At 47.2% G+C, this 22,940-nt stretch overlaps 1 protein-coding gene across 2 annotated transcripts in view; it reads right to left on the bottom strand.

Annotated features, from left to right (window-relative positions):
• Window positions 1-196: 196 nt before the first annotated feature.
• LOC121537227 (neural cell adhesion molecule L1.1-like) overlaps window positions 197-22,940 on the bottom strand; it is a gene marked incomplete at its 3' end in the record, with an annotated part of 86,181 nt that continues 63,437 nt past the window's right edge. For both annotated transcript variants that reach the window (XM_045215328.1, XM_045215329.1), the window contains 7 exon segments: window positions 197-400; window positions 949-1,050; window positions 1,521-1,648; window positions 7,225-7,384; window positions 8,196-8,359; window positions 9,675-9,786; window positions 12,182-12,325. In XM_045215328.1, coding sequence (XP_045071263.1) covers window positions 197-400; window positions 949-1,050; window positions 1,521-1,648; window positions 7,225-7,384; window positions 8,196-8,359; window positions 9,675-9,786; window positions 12,182-12,325 — 1,014 coding nt within the window.

Below are 22,940 nucleotides of genomic sequence, written 5' to 3'. Positions count from 1 at the left end.
GAGTTATAACAACAACAGACTCTAATGTAATCAGAGAGAGAGTTATAACTCTCTCTGACTTTACAGCTTCTACCCCTATAATAATAATTATTATTATATTAAATTGGCGTTGTGTGTATCATATTGATTGGCGTTGTGTGTATCATATTGATTGGCGTTGTCTGTATCATATTGATTGGCTTTGTGTGTATCATACCTGCTGGTGGGGTGCTGTAAGTCTCAGATGGTTCTGAGGGGTTGCTCCTCCCCTGGTCGTTGACCCCGCTGACCCGGAAACGGTAGGTGGAGTACGGGAGGAGGGACAACTCCAGATTATTGACATCTCCAGTCACACTCTTTGCCTCCTCCCACTTCCCCTCCCCCTCAGAATGTTGCTCCTCCCTCATCTCCACCACAAACTCTACAGAGAAATAAACAGTCTGTTTACAGGAGAAATGTAGTTTTCAATTAGTAAACTGAATTTCCAAATACACTGACGCTTAGTCGCTTGGTGACTTAGCAGACGCTTTTATCCAGTGTGACTGACAGTCTTCAATACTTCTCTGAAAGAAGTCATCTCAGATCGTCTGATACTCTGACACCTATATCCTCTAATACAGTAGTATAGTAAATATGTTCAAGGCCATGTGTGTGTGTGTGTGTTGGTGCATGTGTGTACCTGTGGTGGGGGATTTGTGTGTGTGTGTGTGTGTGTTTGTGTACCTGTGGTGGGGGAGTTGATTGTGTGTGTACCTGTGGTGGGGGAGTTCAGTATGTGTGTGTGTGTGTGTGTGTGTGTGTGTGTGTGTGTGTGTGTACCTGTGGTGGGGGAGTTGTGTGTGTGTGTGTGTGTGTGTGTGTGTGTGTACCTGTGGTGGGGGAGTTCAGTGTGTGTGTGTGTGTGTGTGTGTGTGTGTGTGTGTGTGTGTGTGTGTGTGTGTGTGTGTGTGTGTGTGTGTGTGTGTGTACCTGTGGTGGGGGAGTTGTGTGTGTGTCCAGGTGTCCAGCTGAGAGTCAGGCTGCGGTCCTGCTGTTCAGACAGAGACAGAGACACTGGAGGGCTGGGACGGGCTGAGGAGAGGAGAGGGGAGGGGTTACAACACACACACCAACCCACACACACACACACACACACACACACACGCCAACCCACACACACACACACACACACAACCCACACACACATACACACACACCAACACACACACACACACACACACACACACACACACACACACACACACACACACACGCCAACCCACACACACACACACACACACCAACCCACACACACATACACACACACACCAACACACACACACACACACACACACACACACCAACCCACACACACACACACACACACACACACACACCCAACCCACACACACATACACACACACACACACCAACCCCCACACACACACACACACACACACACACACCAACCCACACACACACACACACACACCCGACCCACACACCCACACACACACACACACACACCGACCCACACACACACACACACACACGTCACGTACCCACTACAGTGATGGAACCGCTGGCCATTACACTGTCCAGATCTGTGATGACCTCACAGGAGTACAGCCCTCCGTCTGCTGATTGGACGTCTGTCACTCTGAGGGTTCCATTCTCAAACACAGTGTACCTGGTCACCATGACAACAACACAAATCAATCATCTGATTTCAATACATACAGTTGAAGTCGGAAGTTTACATACACCTTAACCAAATACATTTAAACTCAGTTTTTCACAATTCCTGACATTTAATCATAGTAAAAATTCCCTGTCTTAGGTCAGTTAGGATCACCACTTTATTTTAAGAATGTGAAATGTCAGAATAATATTAGAGCGAATGATTTATTTCAGCTTTTATTTCTTTCATCACATTCCCAGTGGGTGAGAAGTTTACATATACTCAATTAGTATTTGGTAGCATTGCCTTTACATTGTTTAACTTGGGTCAAATGTTTCGGGTAGCCTTCCACAAGCTTCCCACAATAAGTTGGGTGAATTTTGGCCCATTCCTCCTGACAGAGCTGGTGTAACTGAGTCAGGTTTGTAGGCCTCCTTGCTCGCACATTTTCTATAGGATTGAGGTCAGGGCTTTGTGATGGCCACTCCAATACCTTGACTTTGTTGTCCTTAAGCCATTTTGCCACAACTTTGGAAGTATGCTTGGGATCATTGTCCATTTGGAAGACCCAATTTGCGACCAAGCTTTAACTTCCTGACTGATATCTTGAGATGTTGCTTCAATATATCCACATAATTTTCCTTCCTCATGATGCCATCTATATTGTGAAGAGCACCAGTCCCTCCTGCAGCAAAGCACCCACACAGCATGATGCTGCCACCCCCGTGCTTCACGGTTGGGATGGTGTTCTTCGGCTTGCAAGCGTCCCCCTTTTTCCTCCAAACATAACAATGGTCATTATGGCCAAACAGTTCTATTTTTGTTTCATCAGACCAGAGGACATTTCTCCAAAAAGTACGATATTTGTCCCCATGTGCAGTTGCAAACCGTAGTCTGGCTTTTTTATGGCGGTTTTGGAACAGTGGCTTCTTCCTTGCTGAGCGGCCTTTCAGGTTATGTCGATATAGGACACGTTTTACTGTGGATATAGATACTTTTGTACCTGTTTCCTCCAGCATCTTTACAAGTACTCTGGCGCCGACGAAGATGGCGGCCTCGCGACTAGCTCTTAGGAAACTTTGCAGTATTTATTTTTATTTTTATGTATGTATAATTTTTTTACATTATTAGCTCAGAAAGTGTTTTGCATCATTACATACAGCCGGGAAAAACTATTGGATATCAGATCGATGGTAACTCACCAGCATTACGACCAGGAATATGACTTTCCCGAAGCAGATTCTTTGTCTGCTCTCCCCAGGGCAACTGAACTGATTCCAGCGGCTGACCCAAAACATCGCCGGCGGAGGAGAGGCACTCGGAGCGGCCTGCTGGTTCGACTTAGGAGGTGCGCACACCACCCACCGCTTCCAAGTATTCTACTCGCTAATGTTCAATCTTTGGTTAACAAAGTCAATGAACTACGGGCAAGGATTTCTTTCCAGAGAGACATCAAGGCCTGTAACATACTTTGTTTCACTGAAACATGGCTCTCTGGGGATACTCTGTTGAAATCGGTCCAGCCAGATGGGTTCTCAGTTCATCGCGCAGATAGGAATAAATATCTCTCCGGGAAGCAGAAGGGCGGAGGTGTGTGTTTCATGATTAACGACTCATGGTGTAATTGTAGTAACATACAGGAACTCGAGTCCTTTTGTTCAGCCGACCTAGAATACCTCACAATCAAATGCCGACCGTATTATCTCCCAAGATAATTTTCTTTGGTTATAGTCACGGCCGTGTATATACCCCCTCAAGCCGATACCACAACGGCCCTCAAAGAACTTCACTGGACCTTATGCAAACTGGAAACCACATATCCTGAGGCTGCATTTATTGTAGCCGGGGATTTTAACAAAGCAAATTTGAGGACTAGGCTGCCGAAGTTCTATCAACATATCGACTGTTGTACTCCCGCTGCTAAAATCCTCGACCATTGCTATTCAAACTTCCGGGATGGTTATAAGGCCCTCCCCCGCCCTCCTTTTGGCAAATCTGACCACGACTCCATTTTGCTTCTCCCTTCCTATAGGCAGAAACTCAAACAGGAAGTACCCGTGCTAAGGACTATTCAACGCTGGTCTGACCAATCAGAATCCACGCTTCAAGATTGTTTTGATCACGTGGACTGGGATAATTTCCTGGTAGCTTCCAAAAAAGAATTTAGACATATACACTGAAACGGTGACTGAGTTTATCAGGAAGTGTACAGGTGATGTTGTGCCCACTGTGACTATTAAAACCTACCCTAACCAGAAACCGTGGATAGACGGCAGCATTCGCGCAAATCTGAAAGCGCGAACCACCGCATTTAACCAAGGCAAGGTGACTGGGAATATGGCAGAATACAAACAATGTAGCTACTCACTCCGCAAGGCAATTAAACTGGCAAAACATCAGTATAGAGACAAAGTGGAGTCACAATTCAACGGCTCAGTCACGAGACGTATGTGGCAGGGTCTACAGACAATCATGGATTACAAAGGGAAAACCAGCCACGTCACAGACACCGACGTCTCGCTTCCAGACAAGCTAAACACCTTCTTCGCCCACTTTGAGGATAACACAGTGCCACTGACGGGGCCCACTACCAAGGACTGTGGCCTCTCCTTCTCCATGGCCGACGTGATTAAGACATTTAAGCATGTTAACCCCCACAAAGCTGCCGGCCCAGACGGCATCCCTAGCCGCGTCCTCAGAGCATGCGCAGACCAGCTGGCTGGTGTGTTCATGGACATATTCAATCTCTCCCTTTCACAGTCTGTTGTTCCCACATGCTTCAAGATGGCCACCATTGTTCCTGTGCCCAAGAAAGCAAAGGTAACTGAACTAAAAGACTATTGCACTGTAGCACTCACCTCTGTCATCATGAAGTGCTTTGAGAGACTAGTCAAGGATCATATCACCTCTACCTTACCTGTCACCCTAGACCCACTTCAATTTGCTTACCGCCCCAATAGATCCACAGACGATGCAATTGCCATCACACTGCACACTGCCCTATCCCATCTGGACAAGAGGAATACCTATGTAAGAATGCTGTTCATTGACTATAGCTCAGCATTCAACACCATAGTACCCTCCAAGCTCATCATTAAGCTTGAGGCCCTGGGTGTGAACACCGCCCTGTGCAACTGGGTCCTGGACTTCCTGACGGGCCGCCCCCAGATGGTGAAGGTAGGAAACAACATCTCCACTTCGCTGATCCTCAACACTGGGGCCCCACAAGGGTGCGTGCTCAGCCCCCTCCTGTACTCCCTGTTCACCCATGACTGCGTGGCCAAGCACGCCTCTAACTCAATCATCAAGTTTGCAGACGACACAACAGTAGTAGGCTTGATTACCAACAATGACGAGACAGCCTACAGGGAGGAGGTGAGGGCTCTGGGAGTGTGGTGCCAGGTAAATAACCTCTCACTCAACATCAACAAAACAAAGGAGATGATCGTGGACTTCAGGAAACAGCAGAGGGTGCACCCCCCTATCCACATCGATGGGACAGCAGTGGAGAAGGTGGAAAGCTTCAAGTTCCTCGGCGTACACATCACTGACAAACTGAAATGGTCCACCCACGCAGACAGTGTGGTGAAGAAGGCACAACAGAGCCTCTTCAACCTCAGGAGGCTGAAGAAATTTGGCTTGGCACCTAAAACCCTCACAAACTTTTACATATGCACAATTGAGAGCATCCTGTTGGGCTGTATCACTGCCTGGTACGGCAACTGCACCGCCCGCAACCGCAAGACTCTCCAGAGGTTGGTGCGGTCTGCAGAACGCATTACCGATGTCACAGGAAGGCCAAAAAGATCATCAAGGACATCAACCACCCGAGCCACTGCCTGTTCACCCCGCTATCATCCAGAAGGCGAGGTCAGTACAGGTGCATCAAAGCTGGGACCGAGAGAATGAAAAACAGATTCTATCTCAAGGCCATCAGACTGTTAAATAGCCATCACTAGCACATTAGAGGCTGCTGCTGCCTATTGAAATCACTGGCCACTTTAAGAAATGGAACACTAGTCACTTTAATAATGTTTCCATATCTTGCACTACTCATCTCATATGTATATACTGCATTCTATTCTATAATATTCTACTGTATCTTAGTCCATACCGCTCTGTTATTGCTTGTCCATATATGTATATATTCTTAAATCCCATTCCTTACTAGTTTTGTGTGTATTGGGTATATGTTGTGAAATTGTTAGATATTACTGCACTGTCGGAGCTAGAAGCACAAGCATTTCGCTACACCCGCTATAACATCTGCTAAACACGTGTATGTGACAAATAACATTTTATTTTAAGGTCCTTTGCTGTTGTTCTGGGATTGATTTGCACTTTTCGCACCAAAGTATGTTCATCTCTAGGAGACAGAACGCGTCTCCTTCCTGAGCGGTATGACGGCTGCGTGGTCCCATGGTGTTTATACTTGCGTACTATTGTTTGTACAGATGAACGTGGTACCTTCAGGCGTTTGGAAATTGCTCCCAAGGATGAACCAGACTTGTGGAAGGTCTACAATTTTTTTCTGAGGTCTTGGCTGATTTCTTTTGATTTTCCCATGATGTCAAGCAAAGAGGCACTGAGTTTGAAGGTAGTCCTTGAAATACATCCACAGTTACACCTCCAATTGACTCAAATTATGTAAATTAGCCTATCAGAAGCTTCTAAAGCCATGACATCAACTTAGTGTATGTAAACTTCTGACCCACTGGAATTGTGATACAGTGAATTATAAGTGAAATAATCTGTCTATAAACAATTGTTGGAAAAATTACTTGTGTCCTAACCGACTTTCCAAAACTATAGTTTGTTAACAAGAAATGTGTGGAGTTGTTGAAAAACAAGTTTTAATGACTCCAACCACAGTGTATGTAAACTTCCGACTTCAACTGTACATGTTCATTCACGTGTACATAAGGTTGTGTCTGTGTTGTACCCAGACCATCAGTTTAAATATTATTTGAAACAATTTCAAACGCTTTATCTGGGCTTGATTGAGCTTGCCTGGCGCAGTGGAACCAATAGAAATGGCACAGTGCAAGCCCAGCTGATCTGGGGCTCAAAGCAGGCCAACTGCTAGAAGTATTTTAAAGATTTCAAACAGTATTTGAACACAGGTCTTGTGGGTGTTGAATGCCAGTTCGGTGTGGCTTTTTCTAAATTCATCATTCCTCGATTCCTTGCATCTTCTCTCCTCATGTTCGTGAGGTCTGAGGAGTGTGGACCTGCTGATCTAATAGTGGAGAAGGAGGTCTGAGGAGATAGAGGCATGGAGAAGGAGGTCTGAGGAGATAGAGGCATGGAGAAGGAGGTCTGAGGAGATAGAGGCATGGAGAAGGAGGTCTGAGGAGATAGAGGCATGGAGAAGGAGGTCTGAGGAGATAGAGGCATGGAGAAGGAGGTCTGAGGAGATAGAGGCATGGAGAAGGAGGTCTGAGGAGATAGAGGCATGGAGAAGGAGGTCTGAGGAGATAGAGGCATGGAGAAGGAGGTCTGAGGAGATAGAGGCATGGAGAAGGAGGTCTGAGGAGATAGAGGCATGGAGAAGGAGGTCTGAGGAGATAAAGGCGTGTGTTTACTTGTCGCCAGGTGGTGACTCTATGATCTTGTGTCCGTCTTTCCTCCAGAGGATCTGGGGACGGTTCAGCTGGGGGTCAAAGGTGAAATGACAGTCCAACCAGGAGTTTCTTCCCCTCCTAACCCGCACAGCCTGGGGACCGATCAGCATCACTGTACGGTCTGGGGGAGGAGAGGAGAGGGAGGGGAGAGAGAGGGAGAGGGAGAGGGAGAGGGAGAGGGAGAGGGAGAGGGAGAGGGAGAGGGAGAGGGAGAGGGAGAGGGGAGAGGGAGAGGGAGAGGGAGGGGGGGGGAGAGGGAGGGGAGAGGGAGAGGGAGAGGGAGAGGAGAGAGAGGAGAGAGGAGAGGGGGAGGAGAGAGAGGAGAGGAGAGGAGAGGGAGAGGAGAGGAGAGAGGGGGGGGAGGAGAGGGGAGGAGGAGGGAGGAGAGGAGAGGGAGGAGAGGAGAGGGAGAGGGAGGGAGAGGGAGAGGGAGAGGAGAGGAGAGGGAGAGGAGAGGAGAGGAGAGGGAGAGGAGAGGAGAGGAGAGGAGAGGAGAGGAGAGGAGAGGAGAGGAGAGGAGAGAGAGGAGAGGAGAGGGAGAGGAGAGGAGGAGGGAGAGGAGAGGGAGGAGAGGAGAGGAGAGGAGAGGAGAGGAGAGGAGAGGAGAGGAGAGGAGAGGAGAGGAGAGGAGAGGAGAGGAGAGGAGAGGGAGAGGAGAGGGGGGAGGGTAAATTACTTTAGGCATGACTAATACAGTATCTGATATCTTGATTTAATTGAAAGAAACCATTACTGTCCAGAAGGGAATTATAATTGAAAGAAACCATTACTGTCCTGAAGGGAATTATAAATGAAAGAAACCTTTACTGTCCTGAAGGGAATTAGTTTAGAACAACATCAGTATGTACAGCAGAAATCAACAGAACAGAAATCGAGGAGTAGACAGAAAGAGAGGTAGAGACTGGTAGCATGTGTAGGTGTGTGGTACTCACTGAGGACCTCCAGGTGAGCAGTGATGGAGATATTGCTGTGTGTAATGGAGCAGGTGTAGACTCCACTGTCCTCTCTGCTACTGTTAAACAGCTCTAGCGTCCCATTGGTCAGCTGAGACACACGACTGTCCGACAGCAACAAGTCCTGGAGATCCTCACTCTCCCTACACACACACACACGGTTAGCCTCTTACTGTCAAAACAAATCAAATCAAATGTTATTTGCCACATGCGCAGAATACAACAGGTGTAGACATTACCGTGAAATGCTTACTTACAGCCCTTAACCAACAGTACATTTATTTTTTAATAAAAAAGTAAAATAAAACAACAACAACAAAAAAGTGTCGAGAAAAAAAGAGCAGAAGTAAAATAAAATAACAGTAGGGAGGCTATATATACAGGGGGGTACCGGTGCAGAGTCAATGTGCGGGGGCACCGGCTAGTTGAGGTAGTTGAAGTAATATGTACATGTGGGTAGAGTTAAAGTGACTATGCATAAATAATTAACAGAGTAGCAGCAGCGTAAAAAGATGGGGTGTGGGGGCAGTGCAAGAAGTCCGGGTAGACATGATTATCTGTTCAGGAGTCTTATGGCTTGGGGGTGGAAGCTGTTGAGAAGCCTTTTGGACCTAGACTTGGCGCTCCGGTACCGCTTGCCGTGCGGTATCAGAGAGAACAGTCTATGACTAGGGTGGCTGGAGTCTTTGACAATTTTGAGGGCCTTCCTCTGACACCGCCTGGTATAGAGGTCCTGGATGGCAGGAAGCTTGGCCCCAGTGATGTACTGGGCCGTACGCACTACCCTCTGTAGTGCCTTGCGGTCGGAGGCCGAGCAGTTGCCGTACCAGGCGGTGATGCAACCAGTCAGGATGCTCTCGATGGTGCAGCTGTATAACTTTTTGAGGATCTGAGGACCCATGCCAAATCTTTTCAGTCTCCTGAGGGGGAATAGGCTATGTCGTGCCCTCTTCACGACTGTCTTGGTGTGTTTGGACCATGATAGTTCGTTGGTGATGTGGACACCAAGGAACTTGAAGATCTCAACCTGCTCCACTACAGCCCCGTCGATGAGAATGGGGGCGTGCTCAGTCCTCTTTTTTTTCCTGTAGTCCACGATCATCTCCTTTGTCTTGATCACGTTGAGGGAGAGGTTGTTATCCTGGCACCACACGGCCAGGTCTCTGACATCCTCCCTATAGGCTGTCTCATCATTGTCGGTGATCAGGCCTACCACTGTTGTGTCGTCGGCAAACTTAATGATGGTGTTGGAGTCGTGCCTGGCCATGCAGTCATGGGTGAACAGGGAGTACAGGAGGGGACTGAGCACGCACCCCTGAGGGGCCCCCGTGTTGAGGATCAGCGTGGCAGATGTGTTGTTACCTACCCTTACCACCTGAGGGCGGCCCGTCAGGAAGTCCAGTGAGACACAGGGTTACCATAGTAACCCCACATGTCATATTATAACATTAGTCTCACCATGTGACCTGTGGACGGGGTGACCCGAAGGCCTCACAGTGCAGTCTGGCCACGCCCCCCTCTGTAGCCTTATACACCACCCCATCAGACGACAGGATCTGAGCTGGCAGCTCTGAGAGAAAGAGAGAGATATTTTCATTTAGATCAGACATTTAGAGATATTTCCAAAATATTAGAAAATATTAGAAATGTACATAATATCCTTTACTGCTGTCTAAAGGTATCCTGGGTGTCAGTCAGCTGTCTAAAGGTATCCTGGGTGTCAGTTAGCTGTCTAAAGGTATCCTGGGTGTCAGTCAGCTGTCTAAAGGTATCCTTGGTGTCAGTCAGCTGTCTAAAGGTATCCTGGGTGTCAGTCAGCTGTCTAAAGGTATCCTGGGTGTCAGTCAGCTGTCTAAAGGTATCCTGGGTGTCAGTTAGCTGTCTAAAGGTATCCTGGGTGTCAGTCAGCTGTCTAAAGGTATCCTGGGTGTCAGTTAGCTGTCTAAAGGTATCCTGGGTGTCAGTTAGCTGTCTAAAGGTATCCTGGGTGTCAGTCAGCTGTCTAAAGGTATCCTGGGTGTCAGTCAGCTGTCTAAAGGTATCCTGGGTGTCAGTCAGCTGTCTAAAGGTATCCTGGGTGTCAAGAGCACAAACAGATCTGGGACCAGGCTACACTACAGGCCAGTTTCAGGCCAAACCATGTGTATACAGTGAGGGAAAAAAGTATTTGATCCCCTGCTGATTTTGTACGTTTGCCCACTGACAAAGAAATTATCAGTCTATAATTTTAATGGTAGGTTTATTTGAACAGTGAGAGACAGAATAACAACAAAAAAATCCAGAAAAACACATGTCAAAAATGTTATAAAAATATTTGCATTTTAATGAGGGAAATAAGTATTTGACCCTCTGCAAAATATGACTTTGTACTTGGTGGCAAAACCCTTGTTGGCAATCACAGAGGTCAGACGTTTCTTGTAGTTGGCCACCAGGTTTGCACACATCTCAGGAGGGATTTTGTCCCACTCCTCTTTGCAGATCTTCTCCAAGTCATTAAGGTTTCGAGGCTAACGTTTGGCAACTCGAACCTTCAGCTCCCCTCCACAGATTTTCTATGGGATTAAGGTCTGGAGACTGGCTAGGCCACTCCAGGACCTTAATGTGCTTCTTCTTGAGCCACTCCTTTGTTGCCTTGGCCGTGTGCTTTGGGTCATTGTCATGCTGGAATACCCATCCACAACCCATTTCAATGCCCTGGCTGAGGGAAGGAGGTTCTCACCCAAGATTTGACGGTACATGGCCCGTCCATCGTCCCTTTGATGCGGGGAAGTTGTCCTGTCCCTTAGCAGAAAAACACCCCCAAAGCATAATGTTTCCACCTCCATGTTTGACGGTGGGGATGGTGTTCTTGGGGTCATAGGCAGCATTCCTCCTCCTCCAAACACGGCGAGTTGAGTTGATGACAAAGAGCTCCATTTTGGTCTCATCTGACCACAACACTTTCACCCAGTTCTCCTCTGAATCATTCAGATGTTCATTGGCAAACTTCAGACGGGCCTGTATATGTGCTTTCTTGAGCAGGGGGACCTTGCGGGCACTGCAGGATTTCAGTCCTTCACGGCGTAGTGTGTTACCAATTGTTTTCTTGGTGACTATGGTCCCAGATGCCTTGAGATCATTGACAAGATCCTCCCGTGTAGTTCTGGGCTGATTCCTCACCGTTCTCATGATCATTGCAACTCCACGAGGTGAGATCTTGCATGGAGCCCCAGGCCAAGGGAGATTGACAGTTCTTTTGTTTTTCTTCCATTTGCGAATAATTGCACCAACTGTTGTCACCTTCTCACCAAGCTGCTTGGCGATGGTCTTGTAGCCCATTCCAGCCTTGTGTAGGTCTACAATCTTGTCCCTGACATCCTTGGAGAGCTCTTTGGTCTTGGCCATGGTGGAGAGTTTGGAATCTGATTGATTGCTTCTGTGGACAGGTGTCTTTTATACAGGTAACAAACTGAGATTAGGAGCACTCCCTTTAAGAGTGTGCTCCTAATCTCAGCTTGTTACCTGTATAAAAGACACCTGGGAGCCAGAAATCTTTCTGATTGAGAGGGGGTCAAATACTTATTTCCCTCATTAAAATGCAAATCAATTTATAAAATTTTTGACATGCGTTTTTCTGGATTTTTTTTTTGTTATTCTGTCTCTCACTGTTCAAATAAACCTACCATTAAAATTATAGACTGATCATTCCTTTGTCAGTGGGCAAACATACAAAATCAGCAGGGGATCAAATACTTTTTTCCCTCACTGTATGTGTTTGTGTATGTGTGTATATGTGTGTTTTTGTGTATATGTGTGTGTGTGTATATATGTGTGTGTGGATATATGTGTGTGTGTATGTGTTTGTGTATATGTGTGTGTATATGTGTGTGTGTGTATATGTGTGTGTGTGCGTGTATATGTGGGTTTATGTGTTTGTGTTTGTGTTTGTGTGGGAGTGTGTGTGTGTGTGTGTGTGTGTGTCTCACCGATGACATAGATGTATGTATTGTTGAGGATGTTTCCGTGTTTGTTGGTGGCTTCACACTGGTACACAGCCGTATCACTGAACACAAGATCTGTTAGGATCAACACCCCTCCACTCACCCTTCGCCTAGGGTCAATGTCTACCTCTATACGAGGGGAGAGAGGAAATAGGATAGAAGGAGAGAAGAAGAGGGGGGAAGGAGAGGAGGAGAGAAGAAGAGAGGGAATAGGATAGAAGGAGAGAAGAAGAGGGGGGAAGGAGAGGAGGAGAGAAGAAGAGGGGGAAGGAGAGGAGGAGAGAAGAAGAGGGGGAAGGAGAGGAGGAGAGAAGAAGAGGGGGAAGGAGAGGAGGAGAGAAGAAGAGGGGGGAAGGAGAGGAGGAGAGAAGAAGAAGGGGAAGGAGAGGAGGAGAGAAGAAGAGGGGGGAAGGAGAGGAGGAGAGAAGAAGAGGGGGAAGGAGAGGAGGAGAGAAGAAGAGGGGGGAGGAGAGGAGGAGAGAAGAAGAGGGGGGAAGGAGAGGAGGAGAGAAGAAGAGGGGGAAGGAGAGGAGGAGAGAAGAAGAGGGGGGAAGGAGAGGAGGAGAGAAGAAGAGGGGGAAGGAGAGGAGGAGAGAAGAAGAGGGGGAAGGAGAGGAGGAGAGAAGAAGAGGGGGGAAGGAGAGGAGGGAGAGAAGAAGAGGGGGGAAGGAGAGGAGGAGAGAAGAAGAGGGGGGAGGAGAGGAGGAGAGAAGAAGAGGGGGAAGGAGAGGAGGAGAGAAGAAGAGGGGGGAAGGAGAGGAGGAGAGAAGAAGAGGGGGGAAGGAGAGGAGGAGAGAAGAAGAGGGGGAAGGAGAGGAGGAGAGAAGAAGAGGGGGGAAGGAGAGGAGGAGAGAAGAAGAGGGGGGAAGGAGAGGAGGAGAAAGTGATTATCAAAGAGGTTCCATCACTGATCAGCAGAAACAGGTGTTAGATGAGGTCAGGGCTTAGAGGTCAGGGGATAGACGTTAGAGGTCAGGTGATAAAGGTCAAGGGATAGAGGTTAGATGTCAGGGGTTATAGGTCAGGGGTGTTACATTCCCACAAGACAAACTCAAAATGTTGCTCACAAAAAAAGGGAACTAAGAAAGAAAATTACTTTAACAACCAAAACAAAACAGAAAGGGGTTCTGAAAGTTGACAAAGTCACTAGTAAGGGGTTCTGAAAGACACCCACCATGGATGCCCACTAGGTTTGCCTCTGAAAAGACAAACTAAAAGAAAAACCCACAACAACTTAGGATAGGGAGTAAAAGAATGTGGAGCACAACAAACAGGGGAAACACCAACACTCAGGCTTCTTTCAAACTCAAACAGGTTGAGCTCGAAATCGCATCTCAGCTGACGTGAAGTGTAACTCTTCCCAACATCTCTCACCTTCCCACTAACGAGATGGCAACCAGCACAGGTGTAACACATACTGAATGACGAGGTGAATGACGCCCAACGTGCTAACAAGCAATATGTGCTAAAGTCCAACCTCAAAACATAAATGGAAAACCTAAAGCCTGTAACACCTTCCCCCTTTGCTCACCACCAACAGAAAACAACTTCCATTGCACAACATAATCAATTTAAATGCGTTGCTACTTATGCATCGCCTTCGCCAATATGAACTGTCTGTCAATCATAAAATACAACACAAAAACAGCCACCTTTTTTTTGGTAAATATATATTATCTTTTTTATTTTATCTTTTGTTTTTATAGCTGCATCAAACTGAAGTTTTGAGAAACTCATATACATTTCTATTACTCTCGTCACCTTGGAACCAGGCCAAATAAAAATAAACTCATCTCCAAAATGGCAAAACGTTCAGTCAAAGAAAATCATGGAGCCAGGGCAACACACTGACTAAACGCAAAACACAAAACTTTTTGACTGCCCACCCTTGAAAGACAATCAGCAACCAAGTTGTCCTTACCACAGACATGTCTGATTTCAAGGGGAAACTCCTGCAATATAAGACTCCAGCGAAGGAGTCGGCGATTCTTCCATGCAACCCATCTCCACGCCTTGTACTAACACACTGTAACCAGTTACTGAAGAGTCAGACAAAGGCAAAACACCCTCCAACATGAAGGACTGGGCTGCCCCCCCCCCAGTGTCTCTCAGTATCTTCACCAGCTGCTTAACAGCATCACCACTCTGCAGACACAAACCCGTCTGAAACAAAGGGTTCATACACATCTGATCCAACATCTTGTTGAGGAGATACACCAGTCTCAACCAGAGACTTAATGGGCTGAAGTGCTCCAACAAGAAGAAACAGATTTTTCTCGCTCATTTTTCTGTTTCAACTTAGGACACAGAGACAATGTGTCCTTTCTCACAGCAGTAATGACAAACTGGCAGATACGAAAAACCTGTTTTCTGCCGATCTTTATCCTTGGGCACTGTAGAAATGGACTGAAACCTCGCAGTAGGAGGTGACTTCTCTGGATTGCTTTTTGCGTAGGGAGAACTACAGGGTGCTTTGTTTGTGAAGGTAGTTTTATGTGTCAACACAAACTCATCTGCAAGAACTGCAGCTTTCTCAAGAGTGAGATCCTTGTGCTCATAAATGTAGGTAGCAACCCTTTCGTGAAGGCAATTCTTGAATTGCTCAAGAAGTATGTGTTTTTAAATCATCAAGGTCCTTGACCTCTTGAGAACCACACAACTAATCAAAAAGACATGCTTGTTCCCTTGCGAACTCAACATGGCTTTGTGATTCTGTCTTTCGTAATTTACTGAATTGTTGTCTGTGTGCCTCTGGGACCAACTCGTAAACCCAAAGGATAGCAGCTGTAACAGTATCATAATCTGGTCAAGAGATACAGCGGCCTCCACTTTCTGGTCAAGAGATACAGCGGCCTCCACTTTCTGGTCAAGAGATACAGCGGCCTCCACTTTCTGGTCAAGAGATACAGCGGCCTCCACTTTCTGGTCAAGAGATACAGCGGCCTCCACTTTCTGGTCAAGAGATACAGCGGCCTCCACTTTCTGGTCAAGAGATACAGCGGCCTCCACTTTCTGAGCTTTTCCCACAAGAACACTTTGGAGGAGCCGTGACCAAATACCTCGCTGCCATTTTAGGGATGTGTTACTGACGTGATCTTCCTGTCTGGGTTGGCGCCCCCCCTTGGTTTGTGCTGTGGTGGAGACCTCTGTGGGCTATACTCGGCCTTGTCTCAGGATTGTAAGTTGGTGGTTGAGGATATCCCTCTAGTGGTGCGGGGGCTGTGCTTTGGCAGAGTGGGTGGGGTTATATCCTTCCTGTTTGGCCCTGTCCGGGGGTTTCTTCGGATGGGGCCACAGTGTCTCCGGACCGCTCCTGTCTCAGCCTCCAGTATTTATGCTGCAGTAGTTTATGTGTCGGGGGGCTGGGGTTAGTTGGTTATACCTGGAGTACTTCTCCTGTCTTATCCAGTGTCCTGTGTGAATTTAAGTATGCTCTCTCTAATTCTCTCGTTCTCTCTTCTCTCTGAGAACCTGAGCCCTAGGACCATACGTCAGGACTACCGGGCATGCTGACACCTTGCTGTCCCCAGTCCGCCTGGCCTTGCTGCTATTCCAGTTTCAACTGTTCTGCCTGCGGTTACGAAACCCCTACCTGTCCCAGACCTGCTGTTTTCAACTCTTAATGATCGGCTATGAAAAGCCAACTGAGAGACCTGAGCCCTAGGACCATACGTCGGGACTACCGGCCGTGGTGACTCCTTGCTGTCCCCAGTCCGCCTGGCCTTGCTGCTATTCCAGTTTCAACTGTTCTGCCTGCGGTTATGGAACCCCTACCTGTCCCAGACCTGCTGTTTTCAACTCTTAATGATCGGCTATGAAAAGCCAACTGAGATTTATTCCTGATTATTATTTGACCATGCTTGTCACTTATGAACATTTTTGAACATCTTGGTATGGTTCTGTTATAATCTCCACCCGGCACAGCCAGAAGAGGACTGGCCACCCCTCATAGCCTGGTTCCTCTCTAGGTTTCTTCCTAGGTTTTGGCCTTTCTAGGGAGTTTTTCCTAGCCACCGTGCTTCTACACCTGCATTACTAGCTGTTTGGGGTTTTAGGCTGGGTTTCTGTACAGCACTTCGAGATATTAGCTGATGTACGAAGGGCTATATAAAATAAAATTGATTGAAATTGATTGATGTGGCAATCCGCTCAAACAGAGTCAAATATCCATCCACCTCCTTTTCGTTGAAAGGTGGTACAAGCCGGCTGCTCCGACCAAGATCAAACTCTGTTGAGGGTGTAGGATGGCCTGACTGGATTCAGAGTGTTTCCAGATCGATCTCTCTTAGTCGAATGGCACGCTAACGATCCTGTTCGGAGTGTTTCCAGATCGATCTCTCTTAGTCGAATGGCACGCTAACGATCCTGTTCGGAGTGTTTCCAGATCGATCTCTCTTAGTCGAATGGCACGCTAACGATCCTGTTCGGAGTGTTTCCAGATCGATCTCTCTTAGTCGAATGGCACGCTAACGATCCTGTTCGGAGTGTTTCCAGATCGATCTCTCTTAGTCGAATGGCACGCTAACGATCCTGTTCGGAGTGTTTCCAGATCGATCTCTCTTAGTCGAATGGCACGCTAACGATCCTGTTCGGAGTGTTTCCAGATCGATCTCTCTTAGTCGAATGGCACGCTAACGATCCTGTTCGGAGTGTTTCCAGATCGATCTCTCTTAGTCGAATGGCACGCTAACGATCCTGTTCGGAGTGTTTCCAGATCGATCTCTCTTAGTCGAATGGCACGCTAACGATCCTGTTCGGAGTGTTTCCAGATCGATCTCTCTTAGTCGAATGGCACGCTAACGATCCTGTTCGGAGTGTTTCCAGATCGATCTCTCTTAGTCTAATGGCACGCTAACGATCCTGTTCGGAGTGTTTCCAGATCGATCTCTCTTAGTCGAATGGCACGCTAACGATCCTGTTCGGAGTGTTTCCAGATCGATCTCTCTTAGTCGAATGGCACGCTAACGATCCTGTTCGGAGTGTTTCCAGATCGATCTCTCTTAGTCGAATGGCACGCTAACGATCCTGTTCGGAGTGTTTCCAGATCGATCTCTCTTAGTCGAATGGCACGCTAACGATCCTGTTCGGAGTGTTTCCAGATCGATCTCTCTTAGTCGAATGGCACGCTAACGATCCTGTTCGGAGTGTTTCCAGATCGATCTCTCTTAGTCGAATGGCACGCTAACGATCCTGTTCGGAGTGTTTCCAGATCGATCTCTCTTAGTCGAATGGCACGCTAACGATCCTGTTCGGAGTGTTTCCAGATCGATCTCTCTTAGTCGAATGGCACGCTAACGATCCTGTTCGGAGTGTTTCCAGATCGATCTCTCTTAGTCGAATGGCACGCTAACGATCCTGTTCGGAGTGTTTCCAGATCGATCTCTCTTAGTCGAATGGCACGCTAACGATCCTGTTCGGAGTGTTTCCAGATCGATCTCTCTTAGTCGAATGGCACGCTAACGATCCTGTTCGGAGTGTTTCCAGATCGATCTCTCTTAGTCGAATGGCACGCTAACGATCCTGTTCGGAGTGTTTCCAGATCGATCTCTCTTAGTCGAATGCACGCCTAACGATCCTGTTCGGAGTGTTTCCAGATCGATCTCTCTTAGTCGAATGGCACGCTAACGATCCTGTTCGGAGTGTTTCCAGATCGATCTCTCTTAGTCGAATGGCACGCTAACGATCCTGTTCGGAGTGTTTCCAGATCGATCTCTCTTAGTCGAATGGCACGCTAACGATCCTGTTCGGAGTGTTTCCAGATCGATCTCTCTTAGTCGAATGGCACGCTAACGATCCTGTTCGGAGTGTTTCCAGATCGATCTCTCTTAGTCGAATGGCACGCTAACGATCCTGTTCGGAGTGTTTCCAGATCGATCTCTCTTAGTCGAATGGCACGCTAACGATCCTGTTCGGAGTGTTTCCAGATCGATCTCTCTTAGTCGAATGGCACGCTAACGATCCTGTTCGGAGTGTTTCCAGATCGATCTCTCTTAGTCGAATGGCACGCTAACGATCCTGTTCGGAGTGTTTCCAGATCGATCTCTCTTAGTCGAATGGCACGCTAACGATCCTGTTCGGAGTGTTTCCAGATCGATCTCTCTTAGTCGAATGGCACGCTAACGATCCTGTTCGGAGTGTTTCCAGATCGATCTCTCTTAGTCGAATGGCACGCTAACGATCCTGTTCGGAGTGTTTCCAGATCGATCTCTCTTAGTCGAATGGCACGCTAACGATCCTGTTCGGAGTGTTTCCAGATCGATCTCTCTTAGTCGAATGGCACGCCAACGATCCTGTTCGGAGTGTTTCCAGATCGATCTCTCTTAGTCGAATGGCACGCTAACGATCCTGTTCGGAGTGTTTCCAGATCGATCTCTCTTAGTCGAATGGCACGCTAACGATCCTGTTCGGAGTGTTTCCAGATCGATCTCTCTTAGTCGAATGGCACGCTAACGATCCTGTTCGGAGTGTTTCCAGATCGATCTCTCTTAGTCGAATGGCACGCTAACGATCCTGTTCGGAGTGTTTCCAGATCGATCTCTCTTAGTCGAATGGCACGCTAACGATCCTGTTCGGAGTGTTTCCAGATCGATCTCTCTTAGTCGAATGGCACGCTAACGATCCTGTTCGGAGTGTTTCCAGATCGATCTCTCTTAGTCGAATGGCACGCTAACGATCCTGTTCGGAGTGTTTCCAGATCGATCTCTCTTAGTCGAATGGCGCTAACGATCCTGTTCGGAGTGTTTCCAGATCGATCTCTCTTAGTCGAATGGCACGCTAACGATCCTGTTCGGAGTGTTTCCAGATCGATCTCTCTTAGTCGAATGGCACGCTAACGATCCTGTTCGGAGTGTTTCCAGATCGATCTCTCTTAGTCGAATGGCACGCTAACGATCCTGTTCGGAGTGTTTCCAGATCGATCTCTCTTAGTCGAATGGCACGCTAACGATCCTGTTCGGAGTGTTTCCAGATCGATCTCTCTTAGTCGAATGGCACGCTAACGATCCTGTTCGGAGTGTTTCCAGATCGATCTCTCTTAGTCGAATGGCACGCTAACGATCCTGTTCGGAGTGTTTCCAGATCGATCTCTCTTAGTCGAATGGCACGCTAACGATCCTGTTCGGAGTGTTTCCAGATCGATCTCTCTTAGTCGAATGGCACGCTAACGATCCTGTTCGGAGTGTTTCCAGATCGATCTCTCTTAGTCGAATGGCACGCTAACGATCCTGTTCGGAGTGTTTCCAGATCGATCTCTCTTAGTCGAATGGCACGCTAACGATCCTGTTCGGAGTGTTTCCAGATCGATCTCTCTTAGTCGAATGGCACGCTAACGATCCTGTTCGGAGTGTTTCCAGATCGATCTCTCTTAGTCGAATGGCACGCTAACGATCCTGTTCGGAGTGTTTCCAGATCGATCTCTCTTAGTCGAATGGCACGCTAACGATCCTGTTCGGAGTGTTTCCAGATCGATCTCTCTTAGTCGAATGGCACGCTAACGATCCTGTTCGGAGTGTTTCCAGATCGATCTCTCTTAGTCGAATGGCACGCTAACGATCCTGTTCGGAGTGTTTCCAGATCGATCTCTCTTAGTCGAATGGCACGCTAACGATCCTGTTCGGAGTGTTTCCAGATCGATCTCTCTTAGTCGAATGGCACGCTAACGATCCTGTTCGGAGTGTTTCCAGATCGATCTCTCTTAGTCGAATGGCACGCTAACGATCCTGTTCGGAGTGTTTCCAGATCGATCTCTCTTAGTCGAATGGCACGCTAACGATCCTGTTCGGAGTGTTTCCAGATCGATCTCTCTTAGTCGAATGGCACGCTAACGATCCTGTTCGGAGTGTTTCCAGATCGATCTCTCTTAGTCGAATGGCACGCTAACGATCCTGTTCGGAGTGTTTCCAGATCGATCTCTCTTAGTCGAATGGCACGCTAACGATCCTGTTCGGAGTGTTTCCAGATCGATCTCTCTTAGTCGAATGGCACGCTAACGATCCTGTTCGGAGTGTTTCCAGATCGATCTCTCTTAGTCGAATGGCACGCTAACGATCCTGTTCGGAGTGTTTCCAGATCGATCTCTCTTAGTCGAATGGCACGCTAACGATCCTGTTCGGAGTGTTTCCAGATCGATCTCTCTTAGTCGAATGGCACGCTAACGATCCTGTTCGGAGTGTTTCCAGATCGATCTCTCTTAGTCGAATGGCACGCTAACGATCCTGTTCGGAGTGTTTCCAGATCGATCTCTCTTAGTCGAATGGCACGCTAACGATCCTGTTCGGAGTGTTTCCAGATCGATCTCTCTTAGTCGAATGGCACACTAACGATCCTGTTCGGAGTGTTTCCAGATCGGTCTCTTTTAAGCGAATGGCACGCTAACGATCCTGTTCGGAGTGTTTCCAGATCTCTCTTTTAAGCGAATGGCACACACACATTCTTCTTGTTCTAGTCTGGCTGCACATTCTCGTTGTTTGGCTGCATGCTCATCTTGTCTTTCCCTGTGCTCTAACTAATTTCTGTTGCTCCAATTTTGCCTTTAGTTCTGTCTCCATCAGTTGCATGTCTATGGGGTGTCCTCTACCATATCTATCTCTATGGGGTGTCCTCTACCATATCTATCTCTATGGGGTGTCCTCTACCATATATATCTCTATGGGGTGTCCTCTACCATATCTATCTCTATGGGGTGTCCTCTACCATATCTATCTCTATGGGGTGTCCTCTACCATATCTATCTCTATGGGGTGTCCTCTACCATATATATCTCTATGGGGTGTCCTCTACCATATCTATCTCTATGGGGTGTCCTCTACCATATCTATCTCTATGGGGTGTCCTCTACCATATCTATCTCTATGGGGTGTCCTCTACCATATCTATCTCTATGGGGTGTCCTCTACCATATCTATCTCTATGGGGTGTCCTCTACCATATCTATCTCTATGGGGTGTCCTCTACCATATCTATCTCTATGGGGAGTCCTCTACCATATCTATCTCTATGGGGTGTCCTCTACCATATCTATCTCTATGGGGTGTCCTCTACCATATCTATCTCTATGGGGTGTCCTCTATTATATATATCTCTATGGGGTGTCCTCTACCATATCTGTCTCTATGGGGTGTCCTCTACCATATCTATCTCTATGGGGTGTCCTCTACCATATCTATCTCTATGGGGTGTCCTCTACCATATCTATCTCTATGGGGTGTCCTCTACCATATCTATCTCTATGGGGTGTCCCCTACAATATCTATCTATATGGGGTGTCCTCTACCATATCTATCTCTATGGGGTGTCCTCTACCATATATATCTCTATGGGGTGTCCTCTACCATATATATCTCTATGGGGTGTCCTCTACCATATCTATCTCTATGGGGTGTCCTCTACCATATATATCTCTATGGGGTGTCCTCTACCATATCTATCTCTATGGGGTGTCCTCTACCATATCTATCTCTATGGGGTGTCCTCTACCATATCTATCTCTATGGGGTGTCCTCTACCATATCTATCTCTATGGGGTGTCCTCTACCATAACTATCTATATGGGGTGTCCTCTACCATATCTATCTCTATGGGGTGTCCTCTACCATATCTATCTCTATGGGGTGTCCTCTACCATATCTATCTCTATGGGGTGTCCTCTACCATAACTATCTATATGGGGTGTCCTCTACCATATCTATCTCTATGGGGTGTCCTCTACCATATCTATATCTATGGGATGTCCTCTACCATATCTATCTCTATGGGGTGTCCTCTACCATATATATCTATATGGGATGACCTCTACCATATCTATCTATATGGGGTGTCCTCTACCATATCTATCTCTATGGGGTGTCCCCTACAATATCTATCTATATGGGGTGTCCTCTACCATATCTATCTCTATGGGGTGTCCTCTACCATATATATCTCTATGGGGTGTCCTCTACCATATATATCTCTATGGGGTGTCCTCTACCATATCTATCTCTATGGGGTGTTCTCTACCATATATATCTCTATGGGGTGTCCTCTACCATATCTATCTCTATGGGGTGTCCTCTACAATATCTATCTATATGGGATGTCCTCTACCATATCTATCTCTATGGGGTGTCCTCTACCATATCAATCTCTATGGGGTGTCCTCTACCATATCTATCTCTATGGGGTGTCCTCTACCATATCTATCTCTATGGGTTGTCCTCTACCATATCTATCTCTATGGGGTGTCCTCTACCATATCTATCTCTATGGGGTGTCCTCTACCATATCTATCTCTATGGGGTGTCCTCTACCATATCTATCTCTATAGGGGTGTCCTCTACCATATATATCTCTATGGGGTGTCCTCTACCATATCTATCTCTATGGGGTGTCCTCTACCATATCTATCTCTATGGGGTGTCCTCTACCATATCTATCTCTATGGGGTGTCCTCTACCATATATATCTCTATGGGGTGTCCTCTACCATATCTATCTCTATGGGGTGTCCTCTACCATATCTATCTCTATGGGGTGTCCTCTACCGTATCTATCTCTATGGGGTGTCGTCTACCATATCTATCTATATGGGGTGTCCTCTACCATATCTATCTCTATGGGGTGTCCTCTACCATATCTATCTCTATGGGGTGTCCTCTACCATATCTATCGCTATGGGGTGTCCTCTACCACCCCTACCACCCTCTTCATCATCCTCCCTCTCCAGAAGGATTTCCTCCTCCACCAACGCAGTCTAGAATAACGCTTTT

This window comes from Coregonus clupeaformis, unplaced genomic scaffold (genome assembly GCF_020615455.1).
Source record: "Coregonus clupeaformis isolate EN_2021a unplaced genomic scaffold, ASM2061545v1 scaf0423, whole genome shotgun sequence".
NCBI lineage: Eukaryota > Metazoa > Chordata > Actinopteri > Salmoniformes > Salmonidae > Coregonus > Coregonus clupeaformis.
The sequence above is the reverse complement of the archived record's forward strand: the minus strand, read 5'-3'. Positions and strand labels throughout refer to the sequence as shown.